The sequence below is a fragment of the Jaculus jaculus genome, chromosome X (genome assembly GCF_020740685.1).
Source record: "Jaculus jaculus isolate mJacJac1 chromosome X, mJacJac1.mat.Y.cur, whole genome shotgun sequence".
Lineage (NCBI taxonomy): Eukaryota > Metazoa > Chordata > Mammalia > Rodentia > Dipodidae > Jaculus > Jaculus jaculus.
In genome coordinates, this window is record NC_059125.1 from 7237047 (window position 1) to 7256063 (window position 19017).

At 40.5% G+C, this 19017-nt stretch overlaps 1 protein-coding gene across 1 annotated transcript in view; it reads right to left on the reverse strand.

The window, feature by feature from the left end:
• Positions 1-2399, reverse strand: part of Grpr (gastrin releasing peptide receptor) — a 44358-nt gene extending 41959 nt beyond the window's left edge. The window contains exon 1 of the mRNA XM_004667928.2: positions 1652-2399. Within this exon, the coding sequence (XP_004667985.1) occupies positions 1652-2064 (413 nt within the window). The 5' untranslated portion in view covers positions 2065-2399. The remainder of the gene's footprint in view (positions 1-1651) is intronic.
• Between the last annotated feature and the right edge of the window lie 16618 nt (positions 2400-19017).

A 19017-nucleotide genomic window follows, 5' to 3' on the forward strand; every position in this document is an offset into this window, starting at 1 on the left:
ACTGGGCTGTGAGACTCCAGGAAGATGCCCTGCAGCTGCATCTTTGTATTCCAGGCCCTCGCTTTCCTCTCTGTTTGCCTCCCTGAGGAGACAGTAAACACCATCCCGATCACAGTATTCACTAGCTCAGAAACCCAAATCTCTTCTTCCCATCAAGAAAATTATCCTCAGCCTGAAGTGCTCCCAGCCAACGGGAACCAGCCATTGGAGCTTCTGCCAGCTCCCAAGTTTTCTGACCCTGAACAAACCCAGAACGTGTCTGTGGTCATTAGTATCTGGTGGGTAAATGTGCAGGGCACGAGCAAGCTGAGGGTGAACAGAGGGAGTAGAGAAAACTTGTCTCGTCTGCGCAATGTCCTCATTTATGGACCATTACTTTTCAATCTTTGAAAATGTCATGTGTGCTGAGCAGTGTATTTCAGGCAGCTTAGTATAAACACATGGCCACAAATACAGATAACACTATCTTTATTTGTCCATTACTCAACAAGGCAAGCTCACCTGCGGACTGTTTGTTCCTTTTTAGAAAGAGAATCCAACACCACATGTATTAAAATGTGAGCCATTTTCTTCAGAGGTTAAACTTTTATGAACTGCTGTGGTGCCTGTTCTGATATATACTCCAGTCCTATGTATCTTTAACATATAACATACAGCGATTTAAGGTAACAAGGTATAATCCCTGGTCCATTGTACCAGTTTTTCTTAATTTAGTTATTTTGTATATGCTGTGTCTAAAAGTCTATTCATTTCTGTGTTCAACTTCAGCACATAAGATATGTTCAGCAGTTTGTGGAAACAACCTGTAGACATTTCTTGACTTGCTAATTCAAGCAATGGCTTTAAAAAAAATAAATGTTTGATAAATGCACAAGAATGAGAACAGTTTTTAGTTTGTACAAATATAAAATTATATACAGTGTGTTAACACAAGGCAGCTCACAAATATGTGCATTTTCCAGAATAAAACCCTACACTGGACTCACATCCCTCCAAACCCCAAAAGACACTATATATAGGACATTAATAGAGATATTAAAATTAGAAGTAAACCTTGAATGGCACTTTCTTGGGGATGGCAATCATTCTTAATTTCATTTAAGAGACTCAGAAAAATCAACTCACAACTGTTCAATCCCAGAGATCCAAACACAAAATCAGTTGTAAGAAAAGTTCAACCGTCCAAGGAAGACAAATTTCAAAGAAGTGAAGTGAATTCTCTCCTCTTGGTTATGTCTGAAACAGGATTCTGAAGAAGTGCAGTGGGACATTTCTGTTCTCTTAAGGCTTTCAGTTGCTGCTAAGACACATTTGCCTGAGTTTGAAACTATGGAGGATGATTGTCTTTCTCACTGCTCAACTAATTTTGCAGGGAGGGACAAGCCTGTAAAAGGCCTCAGAAAAATCTCACCTTGGTCTTAGGTTCTTTTTTTTTTTTTCTTTCCTTATTTGTGTCCTTCTGCCTCCACTATTCACTCATTTTTCTTTTCTTAAACCAATCACTCAAGAAGTCATTCCCAGCACAAAAGCATGCCTGGAAGGGAAGGTGAGTTTGAGTAAAAACTTCGCTTTGCGCAAACAGTTCTGCCTGCTTCATTTCCTGAGTGGTCTACCCCCCTGAGAGAGCATGGTACTTCCAGCCAGTGCTTACCTGTCTGCCGACAGCGCCGTGAGTGTGAAGACAGACACCCCCACTGAGGTAAACTGTATAAAGGGGATCAGTTTGCAGCCGATCCTGCCGAATAGCCATCTATCAGCCAGGTACTTGCTGGCATCCACAGGAGCACAGGTTACCAGAAGCAGCAGGTCTCCCAAGGCCAGACTGGAGATGAACAGGTTTGGCACATTTCGCATGGACTTCACTGTACAGAAGATCTTGATCAGAGTGATGTTACCAACGAGACCTATGAGGATGATAACCCCATAAATTGCAGGGATGATGTAGAAGATTCCCGGGTGGAACCAGCTGTCATTCTTGGAGAGATCCATACTGTTGTTGGAGGTGTTGTGATATACCAAATGGTCCACTTCCAAGTTCAGAAGGGAATAGTTTTTTGGATCCATCTTGAGACTTCTCACCTAAAAGTGCCCTTAAGATACTGTTTTGTTTTGCTTTTTTTTAACTTTTGGTTTTGCAGTTCGATGAAGTTGAGGATAAGATCTATGTTGCACTCTTTATCTTCTTTAATAAAAAATGCTCTGAATGCATATATATTACAGAATCACAATCCCTCTCTCTCTCTCTTCCTCTCTCTTGATGTTAATGCTGCTTTGGCATTCACTTGGCCAGTGTAATGAATCGATAAATCCAATAAGTTAGCAGCAACCAAATCTCAGCCCAAAGCAAGGTTTAGGATTAAGCCCATTCCACATCAGCTTCCAACCTCCATCCTAGTCGGAGTCTCCCTGGCTGCAGTTTACCAAGAACTTTTGGATTGCTATTTTCACACAGCATTGCCTATCTCCCCTGATGTGTAGAACCTGAAGGTTTAAAGTGGGTAGAAAAAAACTGCACTTAGAAAGTCTTCAATCCTATAGGCAGGATGCTTTGCACGTCACCGGCTTCACCAGCGAACAGCAGCTCTCCTGAGCTGAGGCTCAGAAATCGAGCCAGGACCACGTAAAGACAGAGAATGCCAGCCCCCTGCTGGACGCTTCAATCACTGCCCAGGCACACGTTTTCTCCAAATGAGAAATCCGTCAGCAGACTCCACGTCCTATGTGGCTTAGCAGACGCCTCTCTGGCTTCTCATTTAAGCAAGCAGCACCTACAGTAGGTATTTAATAAATGCTGCTAGCGCTCTGCAGAGGTTGGGGCTAGTTCTGATTATATTTCCATGGATCCGGATGCAACCCAGATCCCACTTTCTCATCTTTTCTAATACATTAGAATGACACATTAGGTTAGCTACAAAAGGAGTTCAATGCACCCAGATGCTGTCCCACTCAGCCTCCTTGGAACAGGGACTGCTATTGAGAAACACATGATAGGACTTATACCTTAAGCCTTCAACAACAGACTTCATGTAAACTAGAAGCACAACGAACATATGCTCTTTCCTGAAGATTTCCCAAGCCCTGTGTTCCTTTACCAGGGAACCAGATGTGTGGTTAACCCTCAAAGAGCAATAATCACTTCCAGAAAAATTGTTTTTTTTTTCTCATCTTATCTAAAAATTATATCAACTGGCATTTTGATGTAGCTTTTGCCATTTTTATTGAATGCTTGCCACAATTTGTAGCATATTCCCTCAGAAGCCCAGAGTGGGCAATAAAGAACTATAAAAGAGTTATACATTCTCCAAAGAAATTAGGGGGATTGGTGAAAAGAAATAAGTTACAGTTGAAGGAGTGCTGGGAAAGACTTCATTAAGGAAACATTGCTGGAATTGCCCTTACCCTATAGCAGCACTAATAAGCACATTATATAAATGCATGCCTTATGTGGAACCAGCCCTTCTTGATACATGACAAGAAGCCAGTTACTAACAGATATGGCTAATGAGGGACTCATTGTTCAAGACCCATAAGGAAGAAAGAAATTTGTCCTTGTTACCATGTCAGGGTTCACCATGAACATCTCCAAATATGTTGTCATGGACACTTTCGATGCTTAACATCCTTGTGGTTTCCATGCCCTTTCCACACTATAAAAGGCTTCTTCTGGCCAGCAGAAGGGAGGCTGATGCTACATGCCTGAAGGTGGGAGAGCTTCTCAATGGAGTTGAGCAGCACCAGTAATGAACCAATAACCATGAGCCTAGTGGGGCCCATCAGTTGCTAGCACTACAGCTTAATGATACAAGACATGGGGAATTAGCTCTGGGCTTCAGAGTTAACTCCATCATTTATGGCCTTGGTAAGTTGCTTAGGCAAGTTACTTCATATCTTCAGGGTCCTGATATGCAGAGTGGGGCTAATTTGTAAAATTGTATGAAACAATCTCTATTAAGATTGAGTAGTCTTTAACCCATAGTAACTATTCAGTTAATATTATCTACTTATCGCTATTACTATGATTCTTATTCTGGGATTGAGAAGAAAATGTTTGCTTGGGAAAGGCAAGATAAAAGGTTGATCTCAGATAAACAGACAAAAAGTTCTATTCTAGTTAGTAAATCAGCAACTTCTCTGTTCATTTGAAAGAAATATATTTACATCCAGTTTCCAGGTAGTATGTAAAATGATTTAAAAATAGTGAAATAATGTGAGAATCTTTATATGTGTGTCTTTAGAACCCATTCTCTGTCTGGAATGGAGCAACTTTTTCAGAAAACATGATTCTTGACCTTAAAGGTTGAGTGAATTTGAGACAGGGGTTTTGAACAGAGAAAGTATGTGCCTAGAGGCATAAAGGAAAGAGGATGGCATTGAGCAGGAGAACACTACATGTCCCCAAAAGTAGGTTGGGTGACATTGTGGTGCACCCTGTGTTGTTATGAAGAGGTTCTGTCTAGTGTTTCAGTTGACAAAGGGGACTTCTGTGTATTGTTTCTCATTTCTTTATCCCCTGTGTGCTGAGTCAGCCTCACTTCTTAAATCTAGTTGGGCTGTTAGTGTTTCTTTGCATATATTAAACAGATGTGGACAGATGTTGATTTCTCACAGCTGCTGTTAGCATTATGCATTCTTCAGCACTATGGAATGTTCTGATAGTATTATAGGAGTGAAGGTATATTAAGGTTTGACATCTATTATAATTTTTTGAAGGTTTTTTTCTTCGTATTTATTTATTTATTTATTTGAGAGCGACAGACAGAGAGAGAGAAAAAAGAGGGAGTGGGGGAGAATGGGGTACATCAGGGCCTCCAGCCACTGCAAACAAACTCCGGATGCATGTGCCACCTTGTGCATCTGGCTTAAGTGGGTACTGGTGAATTGAGCCTTGAATCCTTAGGGATCCTTAGGCTTCACAGGCAAGTGCTTAACCACTAAGCCATCTCTTCAGCCAGACATCTATTATTTTTGAAGATCAAAGATATTTTAGCCAGATGTGATGGCACATGCCTTTAATCCCAGCACTCAGGAGGCAGAGGTAGAGAGATCACTGTGAGTTCAAGGCCACCCTGAAACTACAGAGTGAATTCCAGGTCAGCCTGGGCTATTGTGAACTGTAAAACCCTACCTCAAAAAAAAAAAAGATATTTTAAAGATACTAATAAAGGAATAAATGAATGTTGATGCCATTTCTACTAACTTGTTATAAAGATGCTTTTCATGTCTGACTTTATGTGCCGTCTTTTATTATGGTACCCAATATACTCATTTTTATTTTTTTATTTTTATTTTTTTTTTGTTTTTTGAGGTAGAGTCTCACTCTAGTCCGGGCTCACCTGCAATTTATTATGTAGTCTCAGGCTGGCCTTGAGCTCACAGCAATCCTCCTACCTCTGGATCCCAAGTGCTGGGATTAAAGGCATGAGCCACCACACCCGGCAACATTCTTTTTTTTTTTTTTTTAACTTAGCTTTTTATTTAGTGATGAGTACAAGATGCCTATGACTTATGAAAATGATGCATAACAAATATAATAGAGAGTCTCTGTCCTCAATTCTCCAGGTCATCACAGAATTAGAAAGTGATTCAACATCTTTTATTTTTCAGTGTATTATTTCAAGGGTGTCACTTTTCTTTTTACTTTAGTCAATAGAGTCACATTTTCTATTTTCCCAGAAAAGTAGGTTTTCTGTGGTACTTTAAGAAGATAGGGATAATGACTTGGTAAAAGTTAGGAGGGTACATAAATTCAATGGGACAAATTTTCAACCCACTTTCCATGTGCATGGCACTGTTTCTGCAACCATGGCTAAAATTCTTGGGAAAACAACAATACACACACACACACACACACACACACACACACACACACACATAAGATGAATTAAGTATACAGTAGGTAGAATTTTCAAGTGGAACTAAAGTAAGAAGGGACTGCTATGGGTCTGTTTAAAGGACAGTGGACCTAAAACAAAGGTTTGGAGAGGACTGAAAAAGGGAGAAATAAAGGATATTGAATCTACCAAGGAAGACTTTACATTTAAGAGTTCAGGTTGGGGCTGGAGAGATTGCTTAGTGGTTAAGGCACTTGCCTGCAGAGCTGAAGTACCCAGGTTCAATTCCCCAGGACCCACGTAAGCCACATACACAAGGCCGCACATGTGTCTGGACTTTGTTTGCAGTGGCTAAAGGCCCTGGTGTACCCATTCTCTCTCTCTCTCTCTCTCTCTCTCTCTCTCCCTCTCTCTCTCAAATAATAAATAAACTAAAATATTTTTAAAAGAATTCAGGTTGGACTTCATCCTATAAGATACAACATCTTCAACAAATTGTCAAGATTGGGACTGGGGAGATAACATAGTCATGAAAGCACTAGCCATGTAAATCCATGTGAAGAATACAATGACCTGAGTTTAGACTCCAAAAAAACCCATGTAAAAGCTGGGTGTGGTGATGCCTACCTATATAATTCTATCACTGGGGAGATGGAAACAAGAGCATCACCAGGGCTTGTGGATAGATTGTTTGGCCAAATTGCTGAGCTGTAGGCTGACTGAGATACCCTGTCTCAAAAAATGAGGTGAAAAAGCAGGGGCCCTGCAGACTATAAAATCAACCAGCCAGACAAGAAGTGACACACAGCTTCTGTGGGTAAGCAACAATTCTCTGATGGAACATGAGGCCTAAATAGTGGAAAAGAACTCATACCTTGTACTGGGAACCAAGTCAGATTCCCATACTGCGGAAACTCATACTTCAGAGAGAAATTCCCACTGCTCTCTGGAGAAGAAGACTGGGCTTGCACACCAAAATTTTCTCAAATAACTTTGCACACCCCTTTAACCCAAGCTACTCTCACTCTTGGTTGGAGAATCTGCTTTATTTTACAGATGGCAGAGAAAATGGAGGAGAGCTCAGCTCCATCAATGAGATAAGAAGATTAGTGACTGCCTACCATGAGACTTGTCACCTCTTCCACATCTGCCATAGCCCAGGAGAATTTGAACTTGCAACTGAAGTAGTGGCATGAACACTGCAATTACTGCTAACCTGACAACCAGCTCTGTAGTAATGGTGGCAGGCATGATGGTCAAGCACAACCTATCAAGGCTACAAAGAACTCAACACTAAGTCAGACTGTCAACAGGTCTTTCATGGCTCAAGAAACATTGCTGAAGAGGGGATAGAAATATTTGAAGAGTTATAGAGTGGGAGGGAATACTCTAAGGCACAGTTTTTTCCCTTACTATCCCATTGGGACTGACTGAGACTTCATGACCCCAAAGTAAATCCTGTAACCCCACAGAGGAGGGCCCCAGAGAAATGGGAACAAGAGAGGGAATAAGAGGGTATAATCTGTTAAAAAATACATAAATCAAAGTGTGGAAAGTTATTGAGGAGGATACTTGACATTGATTTCTGGCTTTTACATGGACATATACACATGTGCATATGAGTCCCCCCTCATACACACACATGGAAAAATATAAATATTTCTTAGAATTTTTTATAAAATTCAATTTCTAGGACTCTACATCTTACCTGATGATTTGGAAAATTCAGTGATAGAAACCAAGAATCACTATTTTTCATAAGATCCCAAGGGATTCTAGCCCTCTGCTATACTGAAGACCAATGTTGAATATAGTGTTAACGCCAAAGGGAGCATGACAACATGAAAGTATTTGTTTAGCCTTTTTGCAGAGAGAGACAGAAAGAGAGAGAGGTGGAAAAGAAGGAGAAAATAAAGGTGAAGGTAGCACATTTAGGAGGTCATTGCTATGGGCTCTTGATACTCAAGATGTGGTCCTTAAGTCAGGAACATGGACATGATCTAAAAGCTGGTTATAAATGCAGAGCCTCAGTACTACCAAGACCTGATAATCTGAGTTTAAAAAAAATCTTCATTTTAACAAGATCTCTAAGAGACTTGTATGCACATTGAAGTCCAGAACATGGTGAACTAGGCATTAGAGATATGTGGAAACAATGATTAAGAAACCAGGAAAGGAACTGGGAACAGATGGGAAACTGGAATCTGAAGTTCAGAATGAAACTAAGAACTGATCTACTTCAAAGGTAAACTAAAGGGTTGGAGAAATGGCTTAGTGGTTAAGGCACTTGCCTGCGAAGCCTAAGGACCCAGGTTCAATTCCCCAGCACCCACATAACCCGGTTGCACATGTGTCTGGAGTTTGTTTGTAGTGGCTAGAGGCTCTGGTGTGCCCATTCTCTCTATCTCTCCCCATCTCTGTATAATAAATAAATAAATAAAATATTTTTATAAAAATGTAAACTAGGGCTGGAGAGATTGCTTAAGAGTTAAGGTGCTTACCTACAAAGCCTAAGAACTCATTTTCAAATCTCCAGGTCCCACATAAGCCAGACACATGCACACAATGTCACATATGTGCATAAGGGGATACACATGTCTGGAGTTCATTTACAGTGGCTGAAGGCCCTGGCATGCCCATTCTCTCTCTCTTTCTCTCTCTCCCACTCTTTCTCTGCCTCTTTCTCTCCCTCTCAGGTAAAAAAAAAAAAAAAAAAAAAAAGGTAAACTAAAGATCACTGTTGCCCTACAGTTAAATGCTGTATGCCAGTCTTTAATGTTTGTATTCAAGAGGATGAGGGAGGAGGATCAAGATTTCCAGACTAGCCTGAACTGCATAGTGAGACCCTGTTAAGTAAAACAAAACAAGTACTAGAGAGATAGCTTAATCAGTAAAGTGCTTGGTTTAAAGGTTTGAAGATCTGAGGTCAATCCCCAGAACCCATGTGAAAAAGGTAGGCCTGGTAGTACACGTATAATTTCAATGCTGGGAAGGTGGATAGAGACAGAATTCTGGAGCCCATTGCATCAGCAAGTCCAGCCAAATTGGTGAGCTCTGCACCAATGAGAGACTCTGTATCAGGGGAGGTGAGATATCATTCCTGAGTATGACATCCTAAATTGTCCTATGACCTCCACACATATGCTCACACACATGTATATGCTCACATGTAAACAATCACACATATACACATGCACATATACCAGAAAGAGAGAAAACAACTGTAACAAATATTGTATTGGGCATAGATATACATATATGGTGGCATTGCAGGCAAGCTGTACACAACAGGGACAAGAAGCCCATCAAAAATGTAGGCAATACAAGTCCAAGATGATAATTTTTCAGGGTGTCATTCAGAGGATAATGTGCAATGGCAAGATCAAAGTCACTCTAGAGGGAAAGACTGCATTGGTCTTAGTCATTTGAGTTCACTATGTGAGGAAGGAATGTGACTGAGTCAATGGAAATAACAGATAAGGTCTGAAGGCAGAGAGGTATATAATTAAGAGGACTGAGAACTAGATGTTGAATGCCAGCATTCACATACAACAAAAGATTCAGAGATTAGAGCAATAGTATGGTGAAAGCTGGTGGGTACTGAGCATGATTTCAACACCAGATTTCTGATAGCAGCATGAGGAAGCCTCTACAAAGGTTGCAGGAACTTGCTTGAGAAGAATCAGAGATGTCAAATTTTAGTATTGCAACAGGAACAAACAAAGCAGATGACTGTATCCAGATCCTGTAACGCTGGGATCATTTCAAGTTCCCTTTTCTGTTCTCAACACTCTGTGACTTTTCACGAGGCTTGGAAACATAAGTGAAAGAAGAAGGGATGCTTCCAAAAGATAGAGTAGTTTCAGTTTGTACTCTACAAAGCTGCAGGAGTAAATTCAGGTCCCCAGGGAACTTCTGGAGAAGACCCCATTCCCAGCCATCCTCAAGACTAGCAGACCACTCAAGGTTTTAAAGTATATGCATGAGTTCTTGACGTGCTTTGCTATAAAAGATCAATATCTATCTCTTTTCCCATGAAAAAGCTGTATTTAGTGACTCAGTTCTAGCAGGTAAAATAAGGCAGCAGAGATCGTGTGTAACCTCCAAGTCTAGATGGTAAAAGGCTTGTATCTTCCTCTTTGGATTCACTTGCTCTGTAGGAAACTAGCCTTGATGTCATGAAGACACTTGTCATGAGTTCAATATGAAATGTCCCCCTTAAGACCATGCACTTGCATACTTGGTCATAGGTGGTGGCACTGTTTTAGGAAGTTGTGAAACCTTTGGACCTGGGACCTAGTTGACTGAAAGTGAATGGTTCTGAAAGCTACCCTGCCTTTATTTATGGTGTAGCACTCTGCTGCTTAGTCTGCTGAGATATAACAAGGAGCCATAAGGACCCAGAGCCCTGGACTGAGCTACTATTCCTTTCCTGTCATTATGGACTTATACTTTCAAAACTATGAGCCCAAATTAGCCTTCTCCTTCCTTAAGTTACTTATGTCAGATGTTTTGTTACAGGCATGAACATAGTAGCGTGAAGGTAGTAGTTGTATCACAATATTCAAGTGATCTTATTGAGTTGTTGCAGTCATGTTTGCATTGCTGGTAGAAATCATCAGACCAGGAGCAGATTGTGGGGAAAAAAGGGGTTTATTCTGTCTTACAGACTTAAGGGGGATGTTCCACCAAGGCAGGGAAATCAATGGCATAAGTAGAGGGTGGAAATCACCCCCTGGCCAGCACCAGGTAGACAACAGGAACAGGAGAGTGTGCCAAACACTGGCAAGTGGAAACTGGCTATAACACCCATAAGCCCGCCCCCAACAATTACACTGCCTCCAGGAGGCATTAATTCCCAAATCTCCATCAGCTTGGAAGTTAGCATTCAGAACACCTAAGTTTGTGGGGGACACCTGAATCAAACCAGCACATTCTGCCCCTGGCCCCATAAACTGATATCCATATATGATATAAAATACAATGCATTCAGCCCAGCTTACAAAAAGTTCCCATAGTTTTTATCAATCCTAATGATGTTTAAATATCCCCATAATCTGAGGTCTTTAAAAAATTATTTATTTATTTGAGAGCGACAGACAGACACACAGAGAGAAAGAGGCAGATAGATAGAGAGAGAATGGGCATGCCAGGGCCTCTAGTCACTGCAAACAATCTCCAGATGCATGTGCCACCTTGTGAATCTGGCTTACGTGGGTCCTGGGGGACTGGGCCTCAAACAGTGGTCCTTAGGCTTCACAGGAAAGTGCTTAACTGCTAAACCATCTCACCAGCCCATAATCCATGGTCTTTTAACTGAGCCATAATATCAAAAAATCACCCCCAAACCCTTAATGGCACAGAAAAAAAAAAAAAAAAACTCTGCAAAACAGGCATAGGGCATAACAAAATAAATATTCAACCAATACAAGATTTAAAAAAAAAAAAACTAGGGCAAACATCAAACTCTGTAGTTCCAAGTGCAACAACTCTAACCAGTGACAAGTCTCAAAGTCTGATAATTCTAACCAGCAATGTCTCTAGAGTACTAGTTCCTCCCCTCCAGCTAGACTACTCACGGTCCTAGAAAAATTCTTCTGGGGCTAGCAATTCTCCTTAGCAACCATCTTGTGGTCCTGGCATCTCCACTTTAATGCATGGTTTAACCTCATGGCTCCATTGGGTCTCTATGTAGTCATCCAGCAAACCTGCTTCACATTGCCCATGGTCATTTCCAAAACACAAGACCATGTTGCAAATTCAATGACCTTCTCTCTTTTCTGCATTTCTTATATTTCATAATACCAGGGAGGGTGCCAGTTTGGTAATCCAGGAGGGAGTAAAGCAGACTTTGAAAAGTAGGGCACTCTTTGAGCACTCAGGTCCCTTCAAACGAGTCTGCATTTTTCCTGTTGCCCCAATACATGTCATCTGGCCCAATCTCAATGGTTGTAATCTCTCAATTGCAACTGAACAGACAACAGGTTTGTCCTAAACATTTCTTTCTGTGCCATATCCCTCTGCTCACATCAGTCTGCTTCTATGCAAAGAAACCCTGTACAACTTCTCAGGACATGAGCATAACAGCAAGCCTCTCACACAAACTGCTTCTAGCCCAGTTCAAGCAAAGCTCTTTCTCACCCTCATAAGCCAAATTTCACAGACCATAGTTTCTACTGGATTCAGGTCTTTTAACTCTGACCAGAATAGTTCATCAAGCTGTACTTATAGCACTGTAAGGAGTCTCTTGGGCCAAGGTTTCAAATCCTTCCATGTTCCTCTTGAAAATCAGGTCTAAAAGGCCACAGCCACACAATTAGGTGTCTAGAAGCAATTGACACCACTCCTCAGTACCAACATTACTCTTGCAGTCGGGTTTGCATTGCTGACAGAAATCACTCTACCAAGAGCAGCTTGTGGGGAAAAGGGTTTATTTTGGCTTACAGACTCAAGGGGAAGCTCCATGATGGCAGGGTAAAACAATAGCATGAGCAGAAGGTGGACTTCACCCCTTAACCAACATAAGGTGGACAACAGCAATAGGAGAGTGTGCCAAACACTGGCAAGGAGAAACTGGTTATAACCCATGAGCCCACCTCCAACAATGCCCTGCCTCCAAGAGGCATTAATTCCTAAATCTCTATCAGCTGGAAACCTAGCATTCAGAATACCTAAGTTTATGGGGGACACCTGAATCAAATCACTACATAGGTCTACTTGGTGAATAACTGAGATCTGTCCACAGCTTTATGAGAGTGTCATAATAGAATTGGATCCTCCAACTCTCACCAGGCCTCACCAGACCACAAGCCAGAACATCAGAGCTGCCTCCAGCCAAGCCACTCCTAAATTCATGACTGTATTCATAAATGTGTAACTTTGTGTTAAATTTGTTTATGAGATTTATTATTTTTAAACCATAGCTTTATGATAATTTGATATGCAACACTGATCTATTGTTAGTAGAATGGATGGATGAGAGGAGGAAAGATAGATCACTGAAAATACAAAAGAAACAGAACAGATCACAAAAGGCAGGTGCTATAAACCCAAGTTGAACCCACGTGTTTAGACAGGGTATATGTCAGCTGAAGGAAAGTCTGGTCAACTCTAGAAAAGTTATACAGACTGAAATTCATTTGTCATCCAGTAACACCCAGAGTTTCTTATCTGAATATAATATATATGTTTTTAAAATAGTATAAATAAGCTGAACTTAGTTGCTCAGTTATCATATATCTGGAAATTAGACAATTTATATTCCATCTCCACATCTACTCAGTGAGCTTGGGCAAGTCAACTCAGTTCAATAAACATTATTTGGTACTGAAGTTTTCTGTGCTGTGGATTTTTCATCCATGAAATACAGAACCTTTATCCCCTTGTCTGTGCCCAAGGACAATGTGAAGCCTCAGTACTGCCCAGAAACACCAAAGGCAACTAGCCTATGTCTTGTGAGCACTGTTGTACTCTGTCCTGCCTCCTCCTTCCACAGAAACCACAATACAGGCTCATCCAAGTGCTCTCCCTTTGCTTGTTCTGCCTCCTGATTGAGCCTTGAGCACCCAAGAGTGGCACATCCCTCTACATTCAGCCATTTCTCTCCAGTTCTTTTCCCTCCTTCCTAAAAAGTCTCATCAACACAGCCCTACACTCTATGAAATACATCCCTGTGTTATTTCTATCTCCAGTAACAAATGTCTGACAAGACAACATGTTCCTGGGATGAGTCCCTTTTTAAATATTTTACTTTGAAATAACTTTAGGTTTACAGAAAAGTTACAAAGACAATATAAAGATTTGACATATATCCATCACCACCTCTCTCCCTCCCCCTTCTCTCTCTCTGCTGTTTACATGTTACAAAATGAATAAATTAATATTAGTACAATACTATTATCCAGACTATAGACTTCACTCAGACTCAGTTTTTCTAGTACTGTCATTTTTAATATTTTAGATTTATTTATTTATTTGAGAGAGAAATAGGCAGGAGGCTAGAGAGAGAGAGAGAGAGACAGAGAGAATGGGAGCACCAGGGCCTCCAGCCACTACAAACAAACTCCAGACATATGTGCCATCTTGTGCATCTGGCTTACATGGGTCCTGGGGTTTGAACCTGGGTCCTTTGGCTTTGCAGGCAAGCTCCTTAACTGCTAAGCCATCTTTCCAGCACTACTACTGTCATTTTGTATTCCGGGGTCCAATGAAATGTACTACATAATATTTAAAGATGATGTCTTAATCTTCCCCCATCTGTGACAGTTTCTTAGATTTTTCTATTTTTCATGAGCCTGATCATTTCTCTTCCTTTCATTATTCTTTCCTTCTTTTCTCCTTCAATCCCTTCTTCTCCTATGTCTCCTCCTTCTTCTTCCTCTCTCTCTCTCTCTCTCTCACACACACACACTCTCTGTCACACTGGGAATTGAACCTAGGAAAGTATATTACTTCTAAGCTGTATCCTTACCTCTATTTTTCTTTATTTTCTTTGTTAAATTTTGAGACAATGTCTCACTAAGTTACCCAACCTAACCTTGAACTCACCCTATAGTTCAGGCATATTTTGAACTTATGGTCCTCCTACCTCAGTCTTCCAAATTACAGGCTATGCCAGAGAAGGCATAACTTGATCTTTAACCTTTTGAAAAAAGTACTGGCTAATTATTTTTGTAGAATGTCCCTAAATTTTGGTTTGTATAATATCATTTCATGATTAGAGTATAGTGATAAATTTGGGGGAGAAAAACCATAGAAGTAGGGCCTTTAAGATCAGAACCTATTAGGGGGTATGATTTCATAGTTATTATAACAAATTAGCACAGTTAATGGCATAAAAAAGAATTTATTATCTTACAGTGCTATGTCTCAGCAATCTGAAATAGGTCTTCCCGGGCTAATTTCAAGTTATCAGGAGGGCTCCTTCTGAAGCTCTAGGGAGAACTGTTCTCTGCTTTTGCCAGCTTCCAGTGCTTATCCTCACATTGTCCTTTCTTTGGTGAGCAAATCTCTTCCTGTCCCCCATTTATAAGGACCTTATGATACATTAGGCCCACTTAGATATTCCACATACTCTCCGTTTCAGTCCTTCATTTAATTTTATTTTTTTTTGGGGGGGGATGTCCTTCTTTCTTTCCTTCTTTCTTTCTTTCTTTCTTTCTTTCTTTCTTTCTTTCTTTCTTTCTTTCTTTTTTCTTTCTTTCTTTTTGTTTGTTTTTCAAGGTAGGGTCTCATTCTAGTCCAGGCTGACCTGGAATTTACTATGTAGTCTCAGGGTGGCCATGAACTCACAGGGATCCTCCCACCTCTGCCTCTGGAGTGCTGGGATTAAAGGCGTGAGCCACCACACCCAGCTTCCTTCATTAAATTTTATCTGCACGATTCCTTTTACCTTGTGAAGGAATGTACTCACCAGACTAGCACCAGGACTTGGATATTTTTTAATTTTTTTGTTGTTCATTTTTATTTATTTATTTGAGAGTGACAGAGAGAGAAAGAGGCAGAGGGAGAGAGAGAGAGGGAATGGGGATGCCAGGGCCTCCTACCACTGCAAACCAACTCCAGATGCTTGCGCCCACTTGTGCATCTGGCTAACATGGGTCCTGGGGAATTGAGCCTCGAACTGTGGTCATTAGGCTTCACAGGCAAGCGCTTAACCGCTAAGCCAACTCTCCTGCCCAGGACTTGGATATTTTTGTTTGCCTTACTACAGAGTACATCATATCCATATGACTCATCATACCCATAGCGATATCAACCATGATCACTTGACTGACAGGATGATCCATTGTGAAATTATATTTGGGATGATAAGCTCTCTTTAATTACTAGAAATGGGAGGTTTTTTTTTTAATTGACACTTAATGATGTTGACATTATATAGACATTCAATACCAGCACACAAAATGCCATTTCCTGCCAGACTCAGTTCTCAGTCTTGGAAATACAAACATTATCAAGCAATGGCCCCTGCTTTAGAAACTAATTGCCTGATGGGGAAATCATTTGTTAATTTCTTTAAAGAAAGTCGTTTTATTAGTACAAACAAGTATTCCTTTTAAACAGTCTGGAAGCTGCTTCATTGGGGATTTTTTATTGTTTAGTGGGTTTCGGACAATATGAAAATGGGAACTAGAGCTGGGCCTGGTGGTGCAGGCCTGTAATCTCAGCATTTGTGAGGTTGGGGCAGGAGGATCATGAGTGTGAGGCCATTTGGGCTACATAAGGAGATTTTGTCACTAAATTATTAAGCAAAAAGATAAAGGAATGTTTTTATAGTTTCTGAAGTATGGTTGTACTTACTGTGACTGTTATCCACCAGTTATATGCTGCCTTGGATTTGCTTTTCTACTCTAGAATATTATCTTATTGTCAAACCAATAAAAATGCCATCAGGTTTCTCATTAGAAAGTCTACCTTTTGCTTGGATTGCAGTCAGTTTTATGGAACAAAGCAACCATGTCCCACCTCAAAACTCTGGTGCTCATGTAACTAAGACGAATCCAATCTTCACCCTTCTCCTTTGCTTCCTTTCTCCTATAAAATAACAGCACACCACATGCTTCTTGAAGGAAGATGCTAGCAAAGGCTTACCCACAGATTTTTCTTCAATCTCAATTACAATACTTCAAACTCAAAATGGTTCCATGGGACCTTGTACTCGATATAAAAACCTCTGTTATTTTTACTGCTTGAAGAAGGGTCACCTTAAATTAACTCCAAGTCATGTCTGAAATATATTTCCTATACCAGGTTCTTCAAGTCAAATACTCTTGAAGTGAAACAGCTGAGAAATACTCAGGGAATTTATCATTCACATGCTGCAGGGTTGAAGTTCCCCTTTGCCTTGGCATAAACATCAGAGGCATCATGTTCAATTGCTTATCAGCTACCTGCCTTTGGTGATGTCATTGTTAAACTCTGTTGCATGTGAAAATGTGCTTCCACGTTTTCACATTAAAAAAAAAAAAGATTTAAAGGACACTAAGGTTTTCTCTTTTTACCTCTTGTTGTGAGATTCAAATATGAAGACATTTGGAAACATAAAGTCCTAAACAATTTCAAGTAGCTGAATAATAAATCATCACTTTTTAGGTGTGATAATGGCTTCTTAATTGTTTTTAAAAGTCCTTTAACTTTTTGTTATTTAACTAATGAATTTATTATTAAATTTTTCAGTCTTTATCATTTAAAGTAGGGATCAGCAGTTTTTCCTAAGGGTAAATGATAGATCTGGGGGACCTCTATGGAGCCTAGGCTGGTTCCTTGTCTGGGAAAGCAGCCAGTACACAGCTGGAAAATGAATGGTATGGCTGTGCTCCAGGAACCTTTATTTACAAAGCTGGACATGGCTCACAGGCCAGAGTTTGCTGAGTCTGTTTCAGAGAAACTCACTGGAATATTTATGGATGAACTGGTCTGATAATCAGGGCTTGCTTGAAAATTATATGGGAAATGGGGCAAAAATGAAACAGAGTTGGTCTTGGGTTGATAGATGCTGAGGCCTGGTGAAAGGTATGTGGTAGTTCATGTTAATGCACTTATTTTTTTGTATATGTTAGAAATTCTCAATTATAATAAAATTGTGCAATGGCAGAAAGATAATTTATCATGGACATGAGTCATAATGTCAACCAAGTTACAACTCACCTAATTCAGAGACCTTGGCTGAATGATGAAAAATGGAGCTTCCCCAGAAGGGTGGGATGTCATTGGGCCCTTCAGGAATGCATCATCCCATCTGGAGGTCCAAGAATTAGGTGTCATAGAGTGCATATGATTTCAGAGTGGCTAGTGAATTGTCAGCCTAGGAAAATATCTCTTCCATGCCATGGGGAAATGGACAATTTTGCTCTTTCTTCTTCTCAATGAGCATATTAACATACTTTATATTTTTTATCTTGTTTGATTTTATTTTTGAAACACAGTCTCACTCAGTAGCCCTGGCTGGCCTAGTACTTGCTTTGTAGCTCAGGTTAGCCTTGAACTCATAGTAATCCTCCTGCCTCAGCCTTCCAAGTCCTGAGATCACAAGCATAGAGACCACACCTGGCTCCATATTAGTGTATTTTAAATTGTACTTGTGTCCCATAAAAGTCAAGATAGCCAGACAGATCATAAGTAGTACACAATCCATGGAAAGAGTTGAGGGCAAAAGATACAATCATAGAGCCAACAGTGACTCCTTCTTGGAGTCCTTCACCCACTCCTTTACAAAGGATAGGACAATGTGCACCCCTTTTCCAGGGGAGGACACGGCATGTACAGAGGGGAAGCAACTTGACTGCAGTTGCATGGAGAACTGTGTGTTAAAAGCTCAGTGTTTACCCACTAGACCAAACCTCCACTCTGGGGACAAGAGGTAGAAATAGAGAGCCATGACTGAGAGTTCTTGTGGGAAGTAAAGTGGATAAATAAGAAAAAGTTATGTTGAAACATAAGTAAGTATAAATAACTAGGGAATTGGGGCTGGGGAGATGGTTTCGTGGGTAAAATACTTGCCAAAAAAGCATGAGGACTTGAGTTTGATTCTCAGTACCCGTGTTAAAATGCCCAGCATGGAGTCCCGTGCTTGTCATCCCTGGGGCTTGCTGGCCAGACAATCATTATAAATAAGGAATAACACTCAAGGTGTGTACATGCACTCACACACACACACACACACACACACACACACATACACACGTGTTCCCATGCACACATGTTCACGAACATGCATACACATATACATACAGACATAAAGAAGTCAGAGAGCTAAAAGACAAGTGAAAAACAAAGCAACATGAAATATCCATCCATAGCTTCCATCTCTTCTTTAGCAATGGGGTCATGTGGTTTGGACTTTCTGTTTCGGGTTGTTGTTTTTTGTGGAGTCTTTGCCTCTAGATCCAGGCGCATTTTTTAAATATCAAAGTAATTCAAGATACAAAATAGGAAGAAACAGAAACTCACTGATTCCCAAAGGTGACAAGACCTCAATTGTGCTTCTTTTTTCAATAGACAAGATGAAACATCTTCATCGAAATATGAAGCAAGTTATGTGATGTTTTGCTGGAAACATTGCTATGTTTCTGGGTGACTCAGCAACAATGGTCATGCCCCCATTTCTGATCTCATGGTTAAAGAGTTTTCTCCTAAGATTAGGATGAGGCTTGATACATTGTTATCTCTTTCCCTTTAGCATAGC